This window comes from Solenopsis invicta, chromosome 3, assembly GCF_016802725.1.
Source record: "Solenopsis invicta isolate M01_SB chromosome 3, UNIL_Sinv_3.0, whole genome shotgun sequence".
In the NCBI taxonomy this organism is placed as follows: domain Eukaryota; kingdom Metazoa; phylum Arthropoda; class Insecta; order Hymenoptera; family Formicidae; genus Solenopsis; species Solenopsis invicta.
Window position 1 is genome coordinate 20,983,588 of NC_052666.1, and position 19,393 is coordinate 21,002,980.

The following is a 19,393-nucleotide window of genomic DNA, read 5'->3' on the forward strand; positions in this document are numbered from 1 at the left end:
TCCTGATCACCGAATCGCTCCTACATCTTGGGATGTGACGCGTGTGTACGTGTGTATGTGAATGAATGTACACCGACAAGATATTTAAATACAGAACTTTCACTTTTATTCTGCCAGACTCTCTTTTTCTATCATTACATTACATAAAACGATTAAAGGCTATCCTACCGCTTGAAAGAATTATCATAATATTGCAGTATTTTTCGAGCCATCGGCCTTCTTACCGAGCGACGTCCCTTATATAGAAAATATGTCTTGTTTATGTACAATATGCAATCCTTAATACTTCAGTTTTGAAAAAGGATCTCCGATATATGTACCTCCGGACAAGTTAATATGCTGTACAGTCATATCCAAGGAGTATTTTTCATCTTTCTCTCCCTTTCTATGTTTCTCTCTGTTCCTCCCTCACGTATCTTCTCACAATCTCTTCATAAAAACAAAATCGATAGGATGGGGCGACTACTGTGTGCGATTTTACAATTTTCATCAGTGAATTAATGGTACGTTACTGAAATCCGAGCTCCGGTTCTCTCGCAAAACGACCCAGCAGCTTTTCGCATTTCGGGCCTCGCACTTTGTCTGTACAGTTCAGCCGAGTATTAAGGACGAAAAATACAAATGCTTAAATTCTAATTTTTTGTAACATATTGATTCATCAATTTTTAATAATAATGCAAAGACATTTCTTTCGAAATTATATGTTATTATATAAATAATAACATATATATGTATATATAGTTTACATTATGCTGAAAACCAATATAAAAATTACAATCTTTTACGAATTCTTAGAAAAATACTACTGGAATATTATTCTAAACTTTGACTTAAAAAGTGAATGACGATTCTAAATTTCTGGATGGGGTATCATTTTAGATTAACAATAATGAAGCGATTACATTTCTCTACCATACTTTTATCAAATAATTTAGCCTGGGAGATTTAGAGATTCGGTGGGAAGCAAATCATATTTCCATCATTTCGCGCATCAGCAATCCTGTTTAAATTTCCAATTTCTTTTTCATCCAGAAGACAAAGATAGATAATTGCGCTTTTAATTCGATACGAAGCAAAAACCCGTCATCGAAAATCCGCAAGTGCAATACGATGAAAAAAGTTGCGAAGTCGCTTCGCGAAATAAAGCCATATTTACAGAGTATCCTCTTCTTCACCGCGAGCGAAATACGGTTGATTGCTTCGTCGCCGTTTCATTATTACGGAAAACTTCCACGTTGATCGCGATTGCAATTTGTGCATCGGTCTCTGGCCCACAATATACACGCGAATTCCAGTCGAACGGATCTTATCTAAAAGGTCCCAAGCACCTCCATATATGAAAAAATAAGCTTAGTTCTTTCTAGAGGGAAGTACGATGCCATTTCGCGTGATAAAAATAAATTTGCAGCGCATCACTGTTCCTATAAATAACGATAAACAGTAAGATGTGTGAGGATCCTCGAAATAACGCAGAGTAATTAATATCATGTACATTAATCAGAGCGGTGCGCAGTCCCTTTTACATAAAAGCCTTTCGATTTTTTATAACGATCTTCAGGGAAATGTCTCTTCTCAAGATTGCGAGAGGTCACCTCTTCTCAGCGCATTATTTTCGAAGGACACCTGGTTTTTTAACAACATTCAGCGCGTATGTATAGCGGTATGTGGAAAAAGAAATATTTAATTTAAAATATTCAAATGTTTTATTTCTGCCTTCGTTTTTTTTTTACATACTTAAAGTTTTAGTTTTAAGCGGTGTTTAGACTTTAAACACAGGTCTAAACTAAGGTCTGTTCGCGCCGTTTATAGTTTAACTTTAAACTCGGTTTACTTTTTATCCTTTTCTAAAACTAGAAAGGAAGTTAAATCGAGTTTGAAGTTAAACGATATTGGTGCAATCGGACCTTAAGCTGTTAATGATTTTATCTTTAAACATTTTAGTATTTTAAAGTTAAACACCGTTTAAAACTAAAACATTTTTAAGTATTTAACAGAGACGGAAATAAAAAACATTTTAATATTTTTAAACTAAACGCTTCTCTTTTTAATCTACCATCTAAGAAATGTTCCCTTCGCGAAACACGTGACTAACATCGTTCTCCTATCGTTTGTTATGTACACGTCTCTTCGCGTTCTCATCCGTGATTAGTTTCACGTCACATTCACATACTCGCCCTCGGTTCTCTTCTTACAATATCTGATCGTTCAAATTATTTCTGACTTGATTTGTGCTAGACGACATTGCGTAGCTTAATGAATGTACGTGTTGCGGTATACGGCCGTTCGTTTATCCTCCGCCACCGTTTCTCCTCCGCTCGCTCGCACTCTTTTATCTTTATCCTCTACGCTTTTCTTCTTTATTCTTTTACTATACGTCGCTCGTTTTAATGATACTAAAGTGACGTACAACAGCATTCGCACACTCTCTCAATTCTCTTTCTTACGATCCCCTTTCACTCCTTCTCACTCGCTCTTTTTCTCTCTCTCGAATACTGGTAGGGTGTTGAGTGACAAAAACAGTAGTCTTAACAAACATACGATACAAAAACTCTTAAGTTATCGCTTAACGGCCAGTGTAAAGCGGGTTGTTTTATTTTATCATTATTTCTTTTCTTCTCTCTCTCTCTGTCTCTCTCTCCCTGCCCTTCTATCGCTTTAAGTACCTGAAGAATCTTTGCTTTGAGAAAATCTCGCCTTGATCCGCAAATGCTCTAAAGTCTGAAACCGATGCGGAATCTCGGTAAGATCGGATCTTCGATTCACTTTTCTCTAGTAATGATCCGGAAATCTTCGCGATAATTTTCAGCCTCGGAAATCGAGCTCGCCGAAATTGCATCGGTTCTGATCCTTGTCTCAAAATGTATTTCCCCCTTTTTCTCTCTTTCTTTCCCTCCTGCTCCTACCCTCGAGTCCGCCTCTCGGATTTGCCTTAACGATGAAAAAAGACTACACACCCCTCTATGATAAATGCGATTGGTACGACTAAACTGGGTGGCGAAAGGCCAGACTATCACCGATGAATCGAGTGATGCACACACGTCTGACGTGCGTGAGCTAGAAGCTATCTCCCATTCAAAAAATACGCATTTCTATTTGGTGCGAGACTCACACTCGCTCGGAATTTTTATACACGCGGAGACACGCCGCTTCGACACATTTCTCTGTATTTTTCTTTCTCCCTCTCCGCCTCCCCTTTCTTTTTCCTCTTTTTAATATACAGGAAGATAGAGCACGCTCTCTTAATTTTTTACTGCGGGAATAAATACATTGAAGTTGTCCTCGCTTTATACAAATAGTTCGAGTGGAAACGCGATTCTTTCTTTTTTTTTGGGATACACTCCTCTCGCGCTGAAACACACCGAGAGAAAGCCGCAAAAGAAAATTATGTAAATGCAAAATAAGAGACGGTCTACGAAAAAGAAGGGTGGTTTGTTCCTTTGTTATAAATCAATTTATTTAATCCATATAAATTAAACTTTTTTTCGATTAAAAAATAAATCTCACGCATTTGTGTAGACCGCCTCGATTACATAAAATCGGATTTCGAAATACGGAATAAAATAATACGGTTGATCTCGCTTAAGAGATAGACCGTAGATGAAACTAAATCAAGAAAGAAAAATGTGTAATCTAGGCCACGCTACAATAAGGTCGCTTTAACGCTACATTGTTATACAGATTTTACGCTCTTTAATCGCTCCTAATCAGAAAAGTCCTAACGAGATAACATAAATGCTCCTGGAAACATAATTTATTTACATATATTTTTTCAATGTTATAAAATTGTTGTTTCTGTAGTTAAAATCCAAATTATTTTCAACGTTTCGAATTGTATTTAAAATAAAATAACTGCCGGTACGTAAAAAAGAAAGAGAAAGAAAAGCGCCAACGTGCTTCTTCTCGGAAACGCGAGTCGCGTTTTCACGTCGCGAGATCATAGACCAACTCTACATCATACGAGAAATATACGTGGATATTCGATTACGTTGAACGATTACATACGTGGAACATTCAAATTTCCACACTTCAGAGCCGTAATCGAGATAAACTAGGAAGAGATGAAGCACACGAGGTAGGTATCTTGTTCTTCGTTTAACCGAATGGGAAAATCGAAAGGAACGTGTTTCGCGATATAGTTACAGTTTATAATGAAACGATTATATCACATATATCTCGCGGAGAGAAAGATATTAATCATTTCAGTTGCTAGCGTACGTGTAGAATGTGTAAATCAGGAAGAAACGCAATAACAGAAGAATCGATTATTCACTTCATTTGGATTCAATCTCCACGTAATATACATAAATATTAATTATAAACATTTGCAGCGCTCTACGACAGTTCTATTTGACGCTATTCTGTTAGAAAATAATATTGTATTACATATAAATATAAGTATCTATCTTTTTTATAATTTTAATATCAGTAATAACATTAAATTCGGAAAGAATATAATATAGAAAAGTTTTCTCTTCGGTCTTCATTTAGCGTCAAATAATCATGTGATATTTGCATCAGATGTAAAATAGAATATAATATACATATATATTGTTATATCCAACAAATAATATAGCCTTAATTCTTTTCTAAACATAAGATTAACGATTACTGAAAGAAATAACTAAATTAATCTACGGAAATAAAAAAGAACAAAAAACAAAGAATCTACAGAATGATCGAATTAGTTTAATTATAATTTACATATTCTACACGTGTATTGCTGTTCGCTTTTTACATGGATTCATTACGCGTTTCTCTCATACTTTCTCGACAGAGCCTTCACTTTGGTTCATATCACGCAATGAGACACTATTCACAGGAACAGTTACACCTCGATTACTTGAAGCTATGATATTCTTTTCTTGCAACATCGAAAGAGAACAGAAAAAGAGAGAAAGAACAAACTCGACGATGTAATACTCTACATATTTATACATATATACCGTGCGCCGGGATAAAAAATTTTGGAATGGATATCAGCGCCCGACGTACGTTAATCGTAATTATCATAACGAAATGTTAGATAAACTTATACTCCCACGCAGCCTCTATCCCGTTCTTACGAGCTTTTACAAGTTACAAGTTTAAAGTTAAGTCCATAGTAAAATTTGCGGGCATTCACACGTTTCACGACAGCACACGGAGATACGATATAAATCTATCATTCTCATCTGAAACAAAGTGAAGCGTTTTTGTACTAAAGTGCAGCGATATATATATATATGTATATATATATAATATTATACCTTTTTAATGAATTATCTACGTAATGTACAATCGTGGATTTTTACATGCACCATGACAAGGTATGGTCGGGCCGTACAACAGACAGCTGTTAGAATGATCCGTAGAACATGTTATTGCCACTCCACATCTTTCTTTTTTTTTCTCTCTCCTCCCATCTCACATACGCCTCGCATACTTAAGTCGGGCGTATCGGTCTTATCCAAATAATAACCCCTTGTTCTTCGGGGATCGTTTAAGAGTAGAGTGCCGAGAATTTACAGCGATAATTTTTTTTCTCTATAAAGTTAGAGTTATACAGATACAGGTAAGCATTACACGAAAGGCAAAGACGGTGCGACTCCTCACGGGATCGCCGCACGTCCTTGTTACTATATTCTAATATTTCTTCGAAAAGAGAACTCTATTATTATTTGTCTATTCAGTCTGACCACACCATGTTACAACGTGGAATAGCTTTGCCATGATAGACATACTGTAAGTTGAATTATATAAATTCAGGCTCTCTCTCTTTACTTTGCGAGGGATCTATTAACGATCGTTATGGTTTCCGCTTGCTTCTCTTACCTTAACGCTTTGTTCACTCGTCGCCTATACCCCACCACTTGACTAGATTGCATCGCTAAACGGTCCTTAACGATTTAAAATCTAAGTCTGCCATACATAAATGATCTGTACCTTACAATTTAATATCGTAATTAACACCTAATGGTAGAGGGATGACCTACTGTTATCGACGAGAACTATTTAGTAGTAAATCGTATGCTTATTATACTCTCGTCCTCTCTTTCTCTCTCTTTTTCTCTTTCCTTTCACGCATCCTTTCACACATATATCAATATGCACGTACACAGCACGCAAATAGACGTGAAGTAGATCCACTGTTAATTTAAACTCATGGAGAATATTTCTTTTGCTCGCATAATTGAGCTCGTCTGCCTGCGTGCAAGTGTAGCCGCTGAATGCTCCAAATATTGTAAGTATGATAGATTCACGGAATTCGCGTTTAAGCGCGTCTTCAATAATATTTACAGTGCCATCGTCATGGATCTTTTGATCCATGGATAAGATCGTTCGCTGTCTGAATCGTGTTTTTTAGCGAGAAGCGTCAAATCGCTCCCGGTCCGGTTTCGATCGCGCTGAAACGCCCGCATCGTCGTCGCATTGTAAACCACCGACGACGATGATACGCTAATGATATAACAAGACGTTGCGATGCTCGCGCAAGCGTTCGATCGCTAGGACTACCTCTTCTTGCTAGGCTGCTTCGACGATAGCCGCTTCTTCAGCTTCTGATCTGTCGATTTGACTGTTGTCGCCGCAGTTTTCTTTTTCGGTCGTTCCGGCGAGCCATTGCAGCACGCGCAGTTTTTCTTTACATGGCAACGCAAACTGGATCTTCTAGCGCGACAATCTGCCGGTTCCATCAGCACAATATTGCTCGTCTCGTCCTCCGATGCCTCCGATATCTTATCGCTCGATACTATCATTGACTCTGTTGCTGTTATTGAATCTGCCTTGGGAATCCGTTTTGGAAGTGTCGCTGCTGCTATTGTTGATTTGTGATCAGCGCGATTTAAGATCACTCTTGCGGCATTTATCTTATCCTTTTTCTTCATATACGTGCAATGCCGATCGGAGGACAAAGATTTTAACGTTTGTACACTATCCTCCAGGCCATTACTCAACGTGATGTTATCTTCTAGTTGACTACCAATTGATTCGCTGATGCTAGAATCCTCATCGTCGCTGCTGGACCTCGTGCGCTCGGACATTGGACTCTCCCATGCCATGTACGAATCCATACGCACCTTGGACGACGACATGCGTTTTTTGTTGGCATACGTGTACTTGTGCGTAGACAGCAGCGGTCCAGTCAACGGTGACAATGGCGACTCTATAGTATGATGATCCACAGTATTACCACTTAGCAAAGTCAAGCTTTCGTCGCCTGAACTCGCTGTCGAAGTGTTATTAACGTTCATACTGTGTGGCAACGATTCCGAATCCAAGTCAATGTCCAGTTTCATATTGGATGGTATGCTAGATACGCTGCTGGGTGTTCCCTCTTTCGAGCCGCTCCTCGAGGTAAGTTTGACGCGATGACTCATATCTTTTGACGAGTCGTTCTCTAAAGAGCCAAGATTCGCCGGTGATAGCCTGGAGATATCAGAGTTGCTATTCGACGCTTCATCCTGACTTAAATTGTCCAGAGCCAATCGCATATGTTTCGGGATACCCAATTGCAGATCCTCCTTCTCTCGCTTCCTCTTCGGATCCTTTAAAGCTCTCGCACGTTGACTTGTATTCTTTTTGCGTTCGTTCGTCTTGAAATCGCTTGTTGGACTTGCATCTCTGCTACCGCTAGACGAGTCTAGCGATCGGAAGAATGAACTGTTGTACGGCTTCATACCCAGAGACTGACTGCAGGACGCATCTTGCGAGGAATGATCAAACGACGGCGAATGATTCGTATCAAATAGTAGCTCTGCCTCGGGGAATAGCTCGCTAGTGCTAGGCTCGTCGACTCCCAGGTCTTCACACTCCTCTGACAAGCTTTTTTGCAGCTTGAGTTCACGTTCGTATTTTCTCTCTATCCTCTGTTGCATCAGCTCGCGGTCCATTCTGGGAATCAACTGCGATTTCATCAAGTTACTCTTGTTGGAGTATGGAGTGTCTAGAGTATGATTCATAAAGTATTTTTTTGCATTCGATTGATAGAGTTGTCCGCTCGCCATCTCGATGCCCTGGCCCTTGTTGATAATCTGCAGCACGCTCTCGGAGTTGTCATTATCCCTGGAATTGATCGTGGCCAGTCGAATTCTCTTTCTTAAAAATGTCAAGATTTAAAAAATGATTTGGCTTTAAATAATATTTAAATTAGATGGAAAAACTTTTACAATGTATAATAATCTGAATCGTTACCTGGAATATGCTTTCAATGGCTCGTTACTCAGTGTATTCATTGTCGTAGGATTGTATCTCCATGGCGTTTCCGGCGAGATTTTTCCTTCCGGTTCCCAAGCCTCCTGTAAGTGTGCGTTTTCGTACAGCAACCCATTTCCAACTTTGCAGGATCCATCGATTGTCTCGGTGGACTGTTGCACAGATGACTCCTGGCTATCCGAACTACTCGGTCCACCGGTCACCAGGAATTGCGTCGTGCTATCAATAACGCTCGATTGCTTGTTTGTGGAAGTAATAGAAGACATAGGCTCTATAAGAAAAACAATATGCGAGTATTAATTGTCGATACATGTACATATATTGTCTATGGCGAGAATCGGTACGCTGTTTAAATTATTCTGATACAAAGTATTGTTTCAAAGATTCATTCTTCTGTAAATTATAGTGCAATTATGCCATTTAATAAGTTGACAAAATAATCATAATCATTTTGGAAAAATTATTACAAATAAATTTTTATTTGCATCTTGATTTTTTAACTTAAACAAAAAAATAATTAAATGAGTTATTATCATAAAAATTTACATATCTTGCTGTGAAATAAATATAAAAACAGTAATAATTGAACATTTAAACACAAAAAAGTTTAAAACATAAAAAAGATATAGGGTCACTGCACCAGTCAATGAACAAATAAGAAATTAGACCAGTCAATGAACAAATATAAAATAACTTAATACAATTACATTTTCAAATAAAAAATTACATTTTAATAAAATCTCCATAAAAATTAGATTTCAACAATATTAATTAATTTTGCAGTTTATTATTTTGAAGTCTTATTATGTTAATTTAAGTTTTTCTAAACAGTCATTTATTGGCGACTGTTCAGCGACTGGTGCAACAATCCTACATATCAAAGATAATGACTAAAGAAATACACATGCAGAAAATGTAACTTAAACTTACAACAATTTACTTTTTATTGCTTTAATAAATAATCAAAATACTTTTGTATATAAATAACAATAATTAAAAATTAGCCTTATATAACATCTATCAGCAATTAATTATGTGTAAATCTATCGTATAAAAATGTACTAACATAATTTATAAAGAAAATAAAACATTCTATTATATGTCGAGTAAATTCTTACCAAGTTTTATATTGTTCTGTAATGATGTGGCAATGCTCGAGGAAATCAAAGATCTCGGCGATATGTTTTCCTGTATGCTGATAGTGTTGTCGAATTTTCTCTTTACTGTTTTCGGTGAAATGATTTTGGTACCGGACGTTATCTCGGTGGAAGCTTCCTTCGTGTCCTTCTGCTGTTGTTGATTTGCATCGTTCAACATGGCGTTCACATCAGTTTGTTGAGTGAAGGCGAGCGCGATGGCAGTGCCCGTTTGTATGGGTACCGTCTTCTCATGTATCTGCCCATCTTGAGGTGATTTCTTTTCTGGTGAATGTGAAACCGCAGTAGCCGGCGTGAGACAGACCACATTTTCCGCCTTCAAGGTGGCAGGCGCCGACGACAACTTGTGTATGTTCGAATTGAAAAACCTCGTGTTCTGCAGTGTCGGATTACTGGTGATGACGCCGCATATTTGCTGACTGTCCGATATTTCGTTGATGTTCCGAGTTCCGATTAAGCTGAGAGTGGGATTATTCTTATTCACCACGATAGCGTTTGTCGGCGTTGATTCTACCGCAATCGCACTACCGGTGGCCACAGCATCATTCTTCAACGTCAACTCACTAATCACACTGGGCTTATCTGGTGTCGACACCGTCACAGTAGCTGCCTCTGCAGAAAACTGCGTGCTTCCGGTCTGCGATATCACCACGGGCGTGCTCTGCGCGCCGGTCAGCGTTTGATTATTGTTCGATAATGTCTGCAAGGTGGGCTGCATCTTCATCTGTTTGACCTGCGGTTGCGCAGAAATCAACTTGCCCTGATTGAGAAAAGATTGTAACAGTAAAGTGTTGGGAACAGTACCGCTGGCCGTGCGCATAGCCGTTGGCATAGCCGTGATCAACTTGTTTCCAGACACTATGTGAAACTGTTGGGAACCTTTCATCAATGGTACCACGATACTGGTAGGCATTAGTACTGACGTACCGCTCATTTTGCTCGTTACCGAAGCGAGCGCCTCGCTCACCGAGCTGGATTGCAATGCTTCCTGAACAATCACTGCACGAGTAGGCTGACCTGTGCCTGGCTCCGTGAAGATGAGATTACGCCGTTTCACATTTACTTCAACACCGTCATTCGAGTCGCTCGTTAGATTGCGTACCTCTGCACTTGCGTCCGCACTCATCGAAGGTTCTTCTGGTGCAGAGAAACCGGCTGGACTGTCCTGTACGTGTACAATACCACTGGACGAATCCTCGCTGCCCATAGTTCTACCGAGATCATCCGTGCTAGGGCTCAATTCGGAAGTCTGTTGTCCCACCGTTGGCTTGGTTTTGCTAGAGCTTGATTTCTTTCTTTTCGATGATTGACTCGGATTGGTCGGCGGATTGGATCTTCTGCGAGGCGCCGGTTTGTTATTAAGATCCGGCGAGTTTCTCAGCTGCTCTGCGTATTCGTCAAGAATCGCGTAAATTCGCTGAGCAGTCTGCTCGTCCTCCTGTGGCTTTTGCTGTGGTTTCGGAATCGGTGATGCCTTGGATGTATTAGTGGCACTGCTCTTGACCGCTTTGGGTGTCGATTTCTTCACATTAGTTTTAGCAGCAGCGGCGGTTCCAGTTGCAGTGGATGGCGGCGTCGATGGTGTTTTACCAGCCGATTGTGGTATCGGTGCTGGTGCTGGCGTCACGCATGGGCTCGAAGAACTCTGAGACGTGACGCTCAGCGCCGGTGATGCTGCTGGTTGACAATAACTGGTGACTACGACCACCGGTGTCGTAGAATTGGCCGCCACTTTGGTAGTGCCGCTGTTTGGATTTACATAGGCCAGAGAGACCTTCTGTGGATACACAGAAGATTCCTGTTGTTGGAATGTCACGGTATTGCCATTGCTGGCAAACGGTTCGCTGTTTGAGCTGGATTGAGTCGGCATCATCAGTTGCTGCGCCAAAGTACTAACGGATATCTGTTGTTGCTGCTGCTGCTGTTTGCTTGCCTGAGTCTGTTGCGTGGTGGTCTGCGTCTGCACGGCTGTCGTGGTTGCGTTACTGGAGGTCGACTGATGAGACTGCGGTTGAATACTTCTCTCTTTCACCTGTTCCAGCACACTCTCGAACTCCCGTAATTGTTCCAGAGTCGTCGAGCTCACCGAATTGTTTACCTCGATCGGAGAACCAATTAGACTGTCTGCTCTTACGGCTTGCTGCTGTTGCTGCTGCTGCTGCTGTTGTTGTTGCTGTAACCTCGATGTCAAGACCTGAATAGCTCCCGTGACATTTTGTGGTCTAACTGGCGCACGGATAATATTAAGTTTGACCACGGGAGTTCTGCCACTTTGTGCCGAATTGCCGTGCGATATGATCGTTGGTGGAATGATGTTTAGCTGATTCGGATTATTGGCTATTACTTTGTGCGTATAAATAACGCCGGTGTTTGACGAATTGGCATTTTGAGCCACGAGTTGTGTAAGTGTTGGATTCGTAGTCTGATTTGAACTGAGGGGAGTGTTTGCTGGACCGTTATTACCGGAATTCACAATGTTGACTATCTGCCTGCCGGCTTGCATTTGCAGATTAGGAATGATCGATTGCACATTTACATTTACAGCATTCACCTGTTGTTGCTGTTGCTGTTGATTATTCGGTACAGACGTCTGTACCGCCTTTGATAAATTCGTTGTCTTCTGCGCGGATGTCGTCGCCACTTGTTGAACGCTACCCAGCGGTGTATCTGTCGCAGCATTAGCAACTCCACTTGCGGTCGCATCCGACAAAGTATAGATGGAAGTTTTACGAAAGGCCTGTTGGAACTTAGGTAAACCAGTGTTCTGACTAGTCTGCGACGTATTCTTCACAGTGCTTGTGCCAGTTAGTCGGTCATAAGCGTTTCTGTTAGACGACGCATTGCCTGTTGCATCCACACTACGTTGTTGCGTCGTTTGTCTTATAAAATTTGTACCGCTACCGTCCTCTAGGTTTTGCAAGCTTAAAATGTTCCTTTGATTGGATATAATCTGATTGGGATTAATAGACGCAAGCTGGTAACTGCCGGATTTGCAGATGACTTTTAACGATTCGGATTGCGCGATCACTCCGCCTGAAGACATTGTGGTCGTCGCGGTCGTCATTGTTGTGATTGTAGTTATTCCTACACCCGCAGAACACGGCGAAGAGGGTGACTTTTTCGGTGATTGATTATTCTGCTGATTATTTGCACGGCGTAACTGCGCCATTCTTATTGGACTTGACGACTCGGTAGCAGTAATTTCAAGTTGATGAACCACTGAGGAAACATTATTGGCAGACATCGTCGTCGGAATCGTCAGGCCGATAGTCGACGGTGACGCAGCGTCCAATGGCTGATTGGCCTCTTCGCCGATGGTGTCCGGCATTCCGAGGTTCGATGATGATCTCAACGGTGGCGTCTGACCAGCTGGACTCATGCCAACTCCACTATCGTGGCCACCCGTCGAGGACGGGGTACCCGGCAGCTGTATACTGCCGTTGCCACCGCCACTGCTTTGGTTACTAGCCACGCTTGGAGTGCGTGTCGGCCGCGGCGGTGTGTTACCACTGACGTTAATGGTTGTCGATGTTCCTGTGGCGGAATTTGGACTCTGTGGTACACTACTTCTGGAAAGCTGGACAACATTCACTGTGGAATGCTGTCGCGGTGGTACCATCATATCCAGCGAGTTCAGACCCGGCACATTTTTGGCCAATATATCGGAATCCCTAACGGCCTGCTCTAGAATATCAAACTTGGTTTTATTCAAATTAGACTTGACGGAGCCAAAATGATGATGATTATGATGATGATGATGATGATGATGATGAAGATTATCGCAACGTCCGTCAATTACAACAGAGCAGGATATGTCGCTCTTGCTGCCGGTGTTATTCTTGACGCTAGCAGCACGATTTTTTGGCTTTTTCTGATACGTAATTACACTTTTGTTTGGCGAGAACGGCATCGATTTCTGTATGTTCATCAGCTCGCTGGTGATGTCACCGCTACTTAACCGTTGCTGCGGTTTCTTGACACGGCTTGTCAATTTATGATCGGTCTCGTCCGTGCGCGTCAGCACAATCTTTGGGTTCAGATTCAGCGTGCTCAGCATTGGCGCAAATTTCGCAATGTTGTTGGTCGCTTGTTGTTCGGTATCCGTTCGATTGCCGTTATTAGCATCCTTGTTCTTGTTTAACATATTTTTCTGTAGAATCTGCGAGATTCTCGACGACTTTTTCGACCTGAACATCCTAAGAGATTTCAGCACCGCTGGATCGCTTCTTCTTGGAATCGGTTCACTTGATGTAATGATTAATTGCGCCGCTGCGGTGTATGCTGATCCTTTGATCGTCTCGCGCTTGTTTTCGTCCATATCGGCAGAAAAGAGAGTAATGATATCGTTGCTGCTAACATCAGAACCACTGGCGTCCTCGTGCGCATTCGTGTGCCGCTCTTCATTTACTAACATATGAAAATGCGAAACAGACTCGACAGTGAGGTTTGATGCTTTCGACGCACGTTTCTTACTGGATTCTTTGCCACTCGATTTATTGGATTTCTTCTTAGTCTTTAATCGACAACCGTCACTGCCTAGACTGTCAGTCTGACTATCCTGCGTGTTACTGTCGCTATCTGACACCGAGCTGATCCTATTTCTAAAGTGCTTTGGTTTACGTTCAGTGCTATCGTAGTCACTTTCGGACGATTCCAATCGATGAATCTTTCGTGTTCGTGCGGTACGTCGCACACGTAATACACTACCACTATCGGAATCCGTCGTGGTGTCGTCCAGACTACGACGCACCGATGAACGTTTATAGCCGGCCGCCGGCTGGAAGCTACCGAATTGCTCGGAACTGTCGGACGGCAGGTCGACCCACTGCTCGTAGCCTTTCTCGATACCAAAGAAAACATCCTTCGTATCGTCTTCCGATGGCCAATCCTTGAACTGAGAATAATCAATGTTTAGATACTTAAGCTCCTTGTTCGTATTGCGCATCTCCTCGGTATTTTCCAGATACCGCTCGCATAAATTCTTCAATTCTTTCCAGTCCAATACCCAACTGAGCATGTGGTAACGTGGACTACTCAATACTACAGCTAGATCATCGCACAGTTGGGGCGACAAACCCAATTTCTCGCCATCTAGCACTTGGCTGGGCACAGATTTCTCGTCATAATTCGCCGAACCAGTCACCGCATCGCCTTTGATTAAAATCAACGCGTCCAATGTTCTTTCTACGTTCTTCTCCGGCGTTGTGCTAGCTTCGTCCAATTGTAATTTATCATCTTTTAATTGATTATTATCGGTGAATTCGCCATAATTGAAACAAAGCTCGCCGAGGTCGGATGAAGATTCACGTTTTAGATGCAACGGACACCTGTCGCTATTTGACGTCGCTGGTGTTGGCATTTCAGACGATGTCGTGTCGGTATTATTTGCCAACAGGCTCTTCAATAACTGATTGGTTTGCTCAAACGTTTTCGTTACCTGACCGTTTTGAAGATCTATGTCCTTTGCGATGGTTGAATTTTGATGCAGCAGCTGTGTTTCTAAAACTGTCGAACTCAACGAAGATGCCAACGATGTGTCCATAACACTATTATCTTCTGTTAGTTCAGATTTTATTTCAACCTCAATGGTTGACTCAGGAAGATGAACGTTTGTAGTTTCCATAGATTCTTCCTTGATAGTTGTTTCTTCCTTGTTAATTAATTCCTCTTTGATAATTGGCTCCTCTTGCGATATGCCATCTTCTTTTGCTTTTCCACACGCCACTGCCAATTCCTTTATTCTGTCGTAACAGGCTCTAGTAGGATGTAAGGAGAATGCTGTCAAAACGCATTCTCTTGCGATGCCAATATTGCTGTCTACTACGTCCGCCAATTTGAGGAATTGCGTGCTCAGACGCTTGGCGGTCTCGCGCACCTTATCCTTGTCCGACTTCACCTTCTGACTTTCCAGCTCGTTCATATCCGTTGTTAGCGCTCTGATGTACAGTTCGATCACCAAAGGTTTTATATTCTCGCCGAACTGCAATTAAAAAGAAATCCAAGAAAAATATTATTTGTTTAATTGAAAAAAGATTACTTAATCTTTTGCCGCTGTACACAATAAAATTTGATTTTTCTATTTCTTCTATTAACTTTTAAAATATTTAATTTTTACTAGTAATTCTAATCTCACACAATACATTTTTTTTATTATTTCTGGTAGGACAAAAGAACATATTAAAAAATATTTTTTTATGTTTTTTAAGTATACTCAATTTTTTTAGATTAAATCTTTACTTACATGTTTTGCAAGTACTGCACAGAAGATATAAATATGTTGAGCACTTTCCGCGGGTTCAATTAATTTTCTAATCATGCCAGGCAGAGTCGGTGCAACATCCTTCAATTTTGCGTGCAGCAGTGCCCAAGAGTTCAAAATCTGCTCCAAAATATTTGCACCAGTTTCCGATACCGGTCGTACCATCCCGGCAGTAACGAGATACTGCGCGACCAATTCCGCAGCCTTTATCGAATTTCTCCAAACACGCGCCGTTCCATACTTCGTTGGCTTCTCACCGCTAAGCCTTTGGACCAATTCGAGCCCGTCGTTGAGGTCCATTAATTTTAACTGTAACAAAGCGCAGTTATGAAGTCCAACACGGCAATATTCGCACAGAACGCAAAATTCGCCTTTCTTCAATTCACGTGGAAACGAATCGATTTTCTAAATGTGTAATCCTACTTTCCCACAATTCCAATCGTTCGAAAGATACATTTTTAAACAATAAATGGAAATGTGAATAACAAATAAGGAAAAAAAATAAGGAAAAAATTATTCTGTCGAAGAGGATCTTGGTCTAACATATTTGCATAAATTTTATTATTTCTAGTTTATGCAAACTGTACGTTGCTCATTTGTCGGTCCTAAATATATTTCTAAACTGAGGCCAGAGTACGTAATCACAAATATCACAAATTAAATTGATAAGAAATCTAATAACATTGCTAATGAGCATCTTAAAATATAGTAAAGCATTACAAAAAATATCTTCCATTTCAGCCAAGGATCGCACCTAGACCTTCCCGGACGTTCCGTCTTTACCAATTTCGCTGAGGCGGTGATATTTACCGCAATAACCAGTAAATGTTAAGAGAACGTCTTTTTTCGGACAACGTAAATACATTTTTTAATTTTCTGACTACACCCTCGCGCTTCAGCAAATTTTGGCAAATTAAGCAAGTAGGTCAATATGACTCATGATAGAGTGATCTGACATCTCCGATGATGCATTTGGAGCATCAGATGCGTCACGCTTCTTCAAACCATGATGAATTGGTTTAAGAATACCGCTTAAAATTTGGAGAGCTATTTGTGCTTTACGTACTTTTGGCAATCTGAATCGAATAAACGTCCATTCAAGACAATCTAACCATCTTGATTGATACTTACTTGAGCGAAAATATCTTGCGTGCGTTTCAATTTGTACAAGAGGACGATATACACGTCGATCATGTAATGGACGTGATGAGACTCCGAGAGCGACCGCAGCTGATCGCTTCGTCTGAGGGAGCGCACGCACGCGGCGGCGAGGTTCACCGCTATGTCCTCGCAGCGGTCCTCGCAGAGTATCTTCAGTCTCATCGTCAGCAGCTCGCCTTTCTCCGAACAACAGAATTCTAAAAGCGCAAAACACTCTTTAAAACACGTGCCTCCCGCTGGTTGCCATTCAACAGCGTATTAACGCCGTAACTTTTAAAGGGATGCGAAAAATACCAGAGATTGTTGACAAATTCATTTATCATTTAAACTTCCCAGATGGCAAGCTGACGTTACTTGACGACATTTTGACTCCAAAATAACGTCAGCTTGCTGCCTGGATTATTTCAAAAACTTATTCATGAATTGTTCAAGAACATATTCAAAAGAACCTCGAATAATTTAGACGGAATTAAAATAAAAGTGTTGAAATATCACGAATATATGTATACGAAGAGGACAAAAGCTTTTCGATAATATTGATATAAATGGCATTGGTATAAATGGCACTTCTAGTTTTTTTCTATAAATTCATAATATACGATCATCGAAGATTAAAAACATCTGAACAAATTATGAAGTCAAAGAGACACAATTGGACAAATAAAATAACCAGAGATCATACTAATAATTAAGAATTTAATATATTTAATATTTGAACGACAGAGAGACTATCGTTTAAATTTACGTATCTATATCGAAAGAACGGTGGTTTTCCTAAAGTATCTCAAAATTTAGCTGGATATAAATCTAAAAATAATTCTGTTGGACTATCAAAATAGTTATAGAACGTTTTTTGCAGTATAATAATATTATATAGTATGTAATAAGTTTTGACATTCTAGCAACTGGTTTAAGCTTTTTACATAATTATTTTGAGGAGCCAACAAAATTATTTTCAGATCTGTATCAAACTAAATTTTGAAATACTTTAGTAAATCTGTTCTTTTTGTGTCCCACATGTTGGTCTAATTAATCGCTTTTATAATTTATAAATAAGATCTTTAAATCTAATATTAACTATAATTATATTAAATACAGCACACTAAAATTAAACATTCAAACACGATGATATATCGAATTTCTCTTATATATTATTACTCTCAACTTGGATATGGAGTCTTTGAAATATCTGCTTTATTTTATTATTTTCAATAGTTATTTTTAGAAAAAATATTTTTTTAGAAAAACAAATATTTTGTTCTGTGTACTATTAACGCTGAAAAAATGTAACTGGTACATGTACAAAATTGAGCAATTATTATTTTTCATTTTATCATGTATTTAAAAAAAAAATTTTTTTTAACTCTACGTCAACTGGTGTATAATATAATTAATTTGATTTTTTAAGGCAGAATGTAACAGCTCCCAGATATTAGAAGCATAAATGTTATTTTCACAATTGCTAATAAAAAAAAACTAAGACACTTTTAGATCATACCAACTTTATTGGTCTAATTTGACTCAAACTTGATTTAAAATATTCTAAAAGTTTCACAATTTAAGATCTTAGATTAGCTGGAGTTCTTAATAAATTCTACCTTGGTAATCGTGCCACATATTTTCACCTTGGCAACACCGGGTTAAGGGTTGAAGCAAGTGCGCGCAAATATACTTGTTCAAACAACCCACTTTTCCATCGAGATATTGGGCACAAGATATTATAAGATTAACGACACGTGAGCTTACTTTTTATTCAAATTTAAAACGGGGCCGTGTTATATCAAAATGACGACAATAATTCGTTTTTTCTTACCCTCCTCATGTTCGGAATCCGGTTGACCGTTAAGTATGCTGTCGAGGACGGGATTCGTCCATGGATTGATCACCAGAGCCAGCAGGGCGGTACACCTGGGTGTAGCGGGATGTTGCCCCAGCTGAGTTAAACACCTCTGCAGCGTTACGGTGAGGTGTGTTTTGGGTGCCTTTCCCAATTTCGGCCACTCCCCGCGCAATACCAATGTCAATGTATGTCTGTATAACAGAAAACAACAGCGTGAGTGAGTCGCAACGCAAAAGAACGGTCGGCGACGTGTTTGCGCGAACTTGTTTTCGTATTTACCTCCCAATTCGCGATCTACCTCGGCAGTGCCTATCGCGAGGCCGAGCGTTAAAATAAAAAGGAAAAAGAGAAAGAGATATCTGCATTCTGGAAAGTCAGAATTCCAGCTAAATCGACGTTTCAATTCTGAGTAAATTAATATTTTTTTTTTATTCCTTTTAACTCGTTATTTTTAATCTATCACCAATATATGTTACATTACATAATTAGATTTGTTATATTATATAAATAGATTTAACGTGATAAAATATTTTAAGTGATAAGAAAAGTTAATTCAGATCTTGTCAGTTCGCGATAATCTGTTGCTCCGGTCTTAGCATTAGCAACGGCGAGGTCCGTAAACAAAAAACTTGGGTTAAAATTAAATTAAAAGGCGAAGACTTTTTGATTACTTATTCACGTCTAATTCACCCACGAGATTTAATTAATCCACCAGCAACAATGCCGAATGGCTCGCTAATCAGACCTCCATTACAGAAGACTGGAAACTTTACGAAGAATAATGTT

At 39.9% G+C, this 19,393-nt stretch overlaps 1 protein-coding gene across 2 annotated transcripts in view; it reads right to left on the reverse strand.

The window, feature by feature from the left end:
* Nucleotides 1–88: 88 nt before the first annotated feature.
* LOC105196685 overlaps nucleotides 89–19,393 on the reverse strand; it is a 75,437-nt gene continuing 56,132 nt past the window's right edge. Inside the window, exons 4-9 of one of the 2 annotated variants that reach the window (XM_011162732.3) lie at nucleotides 18,581–18,798; nucleotides 16,738–16,964; nucleotides 15,589–15,915; nucleotides 9,309–15,327; nucleotides 8,170–8,461; nucleotides 89–8,073 (exon numbers count right to left, since the gene is read on the reverse strand). In XM_011162732.3, the coding sequence (XP_011161034.1) occupies nucleotides 6,489–8,073; nucleotides 8,170–8,461; nucleotides 9,309–15,327; nucleotides 15,589–15,915; nucleotides 16,738–16,964; nucleotides 18,581–18,798 (8,668 nt within the window). In that variant the 3' untranslated portion in view covers nucleotides 89–6,488. The remainder of the gene's footprint in view (nucleotides 8,074–8,169; nucleotides 8,462–9,308; nucleotides 15,328–15,588; nucleotides 15,916–16,737; nucleotides 16,965–18,580; nucleotides 18,799–19,393) is intronic. The other variant, XM_011162733.3, reaches the window with a different exon arrangement.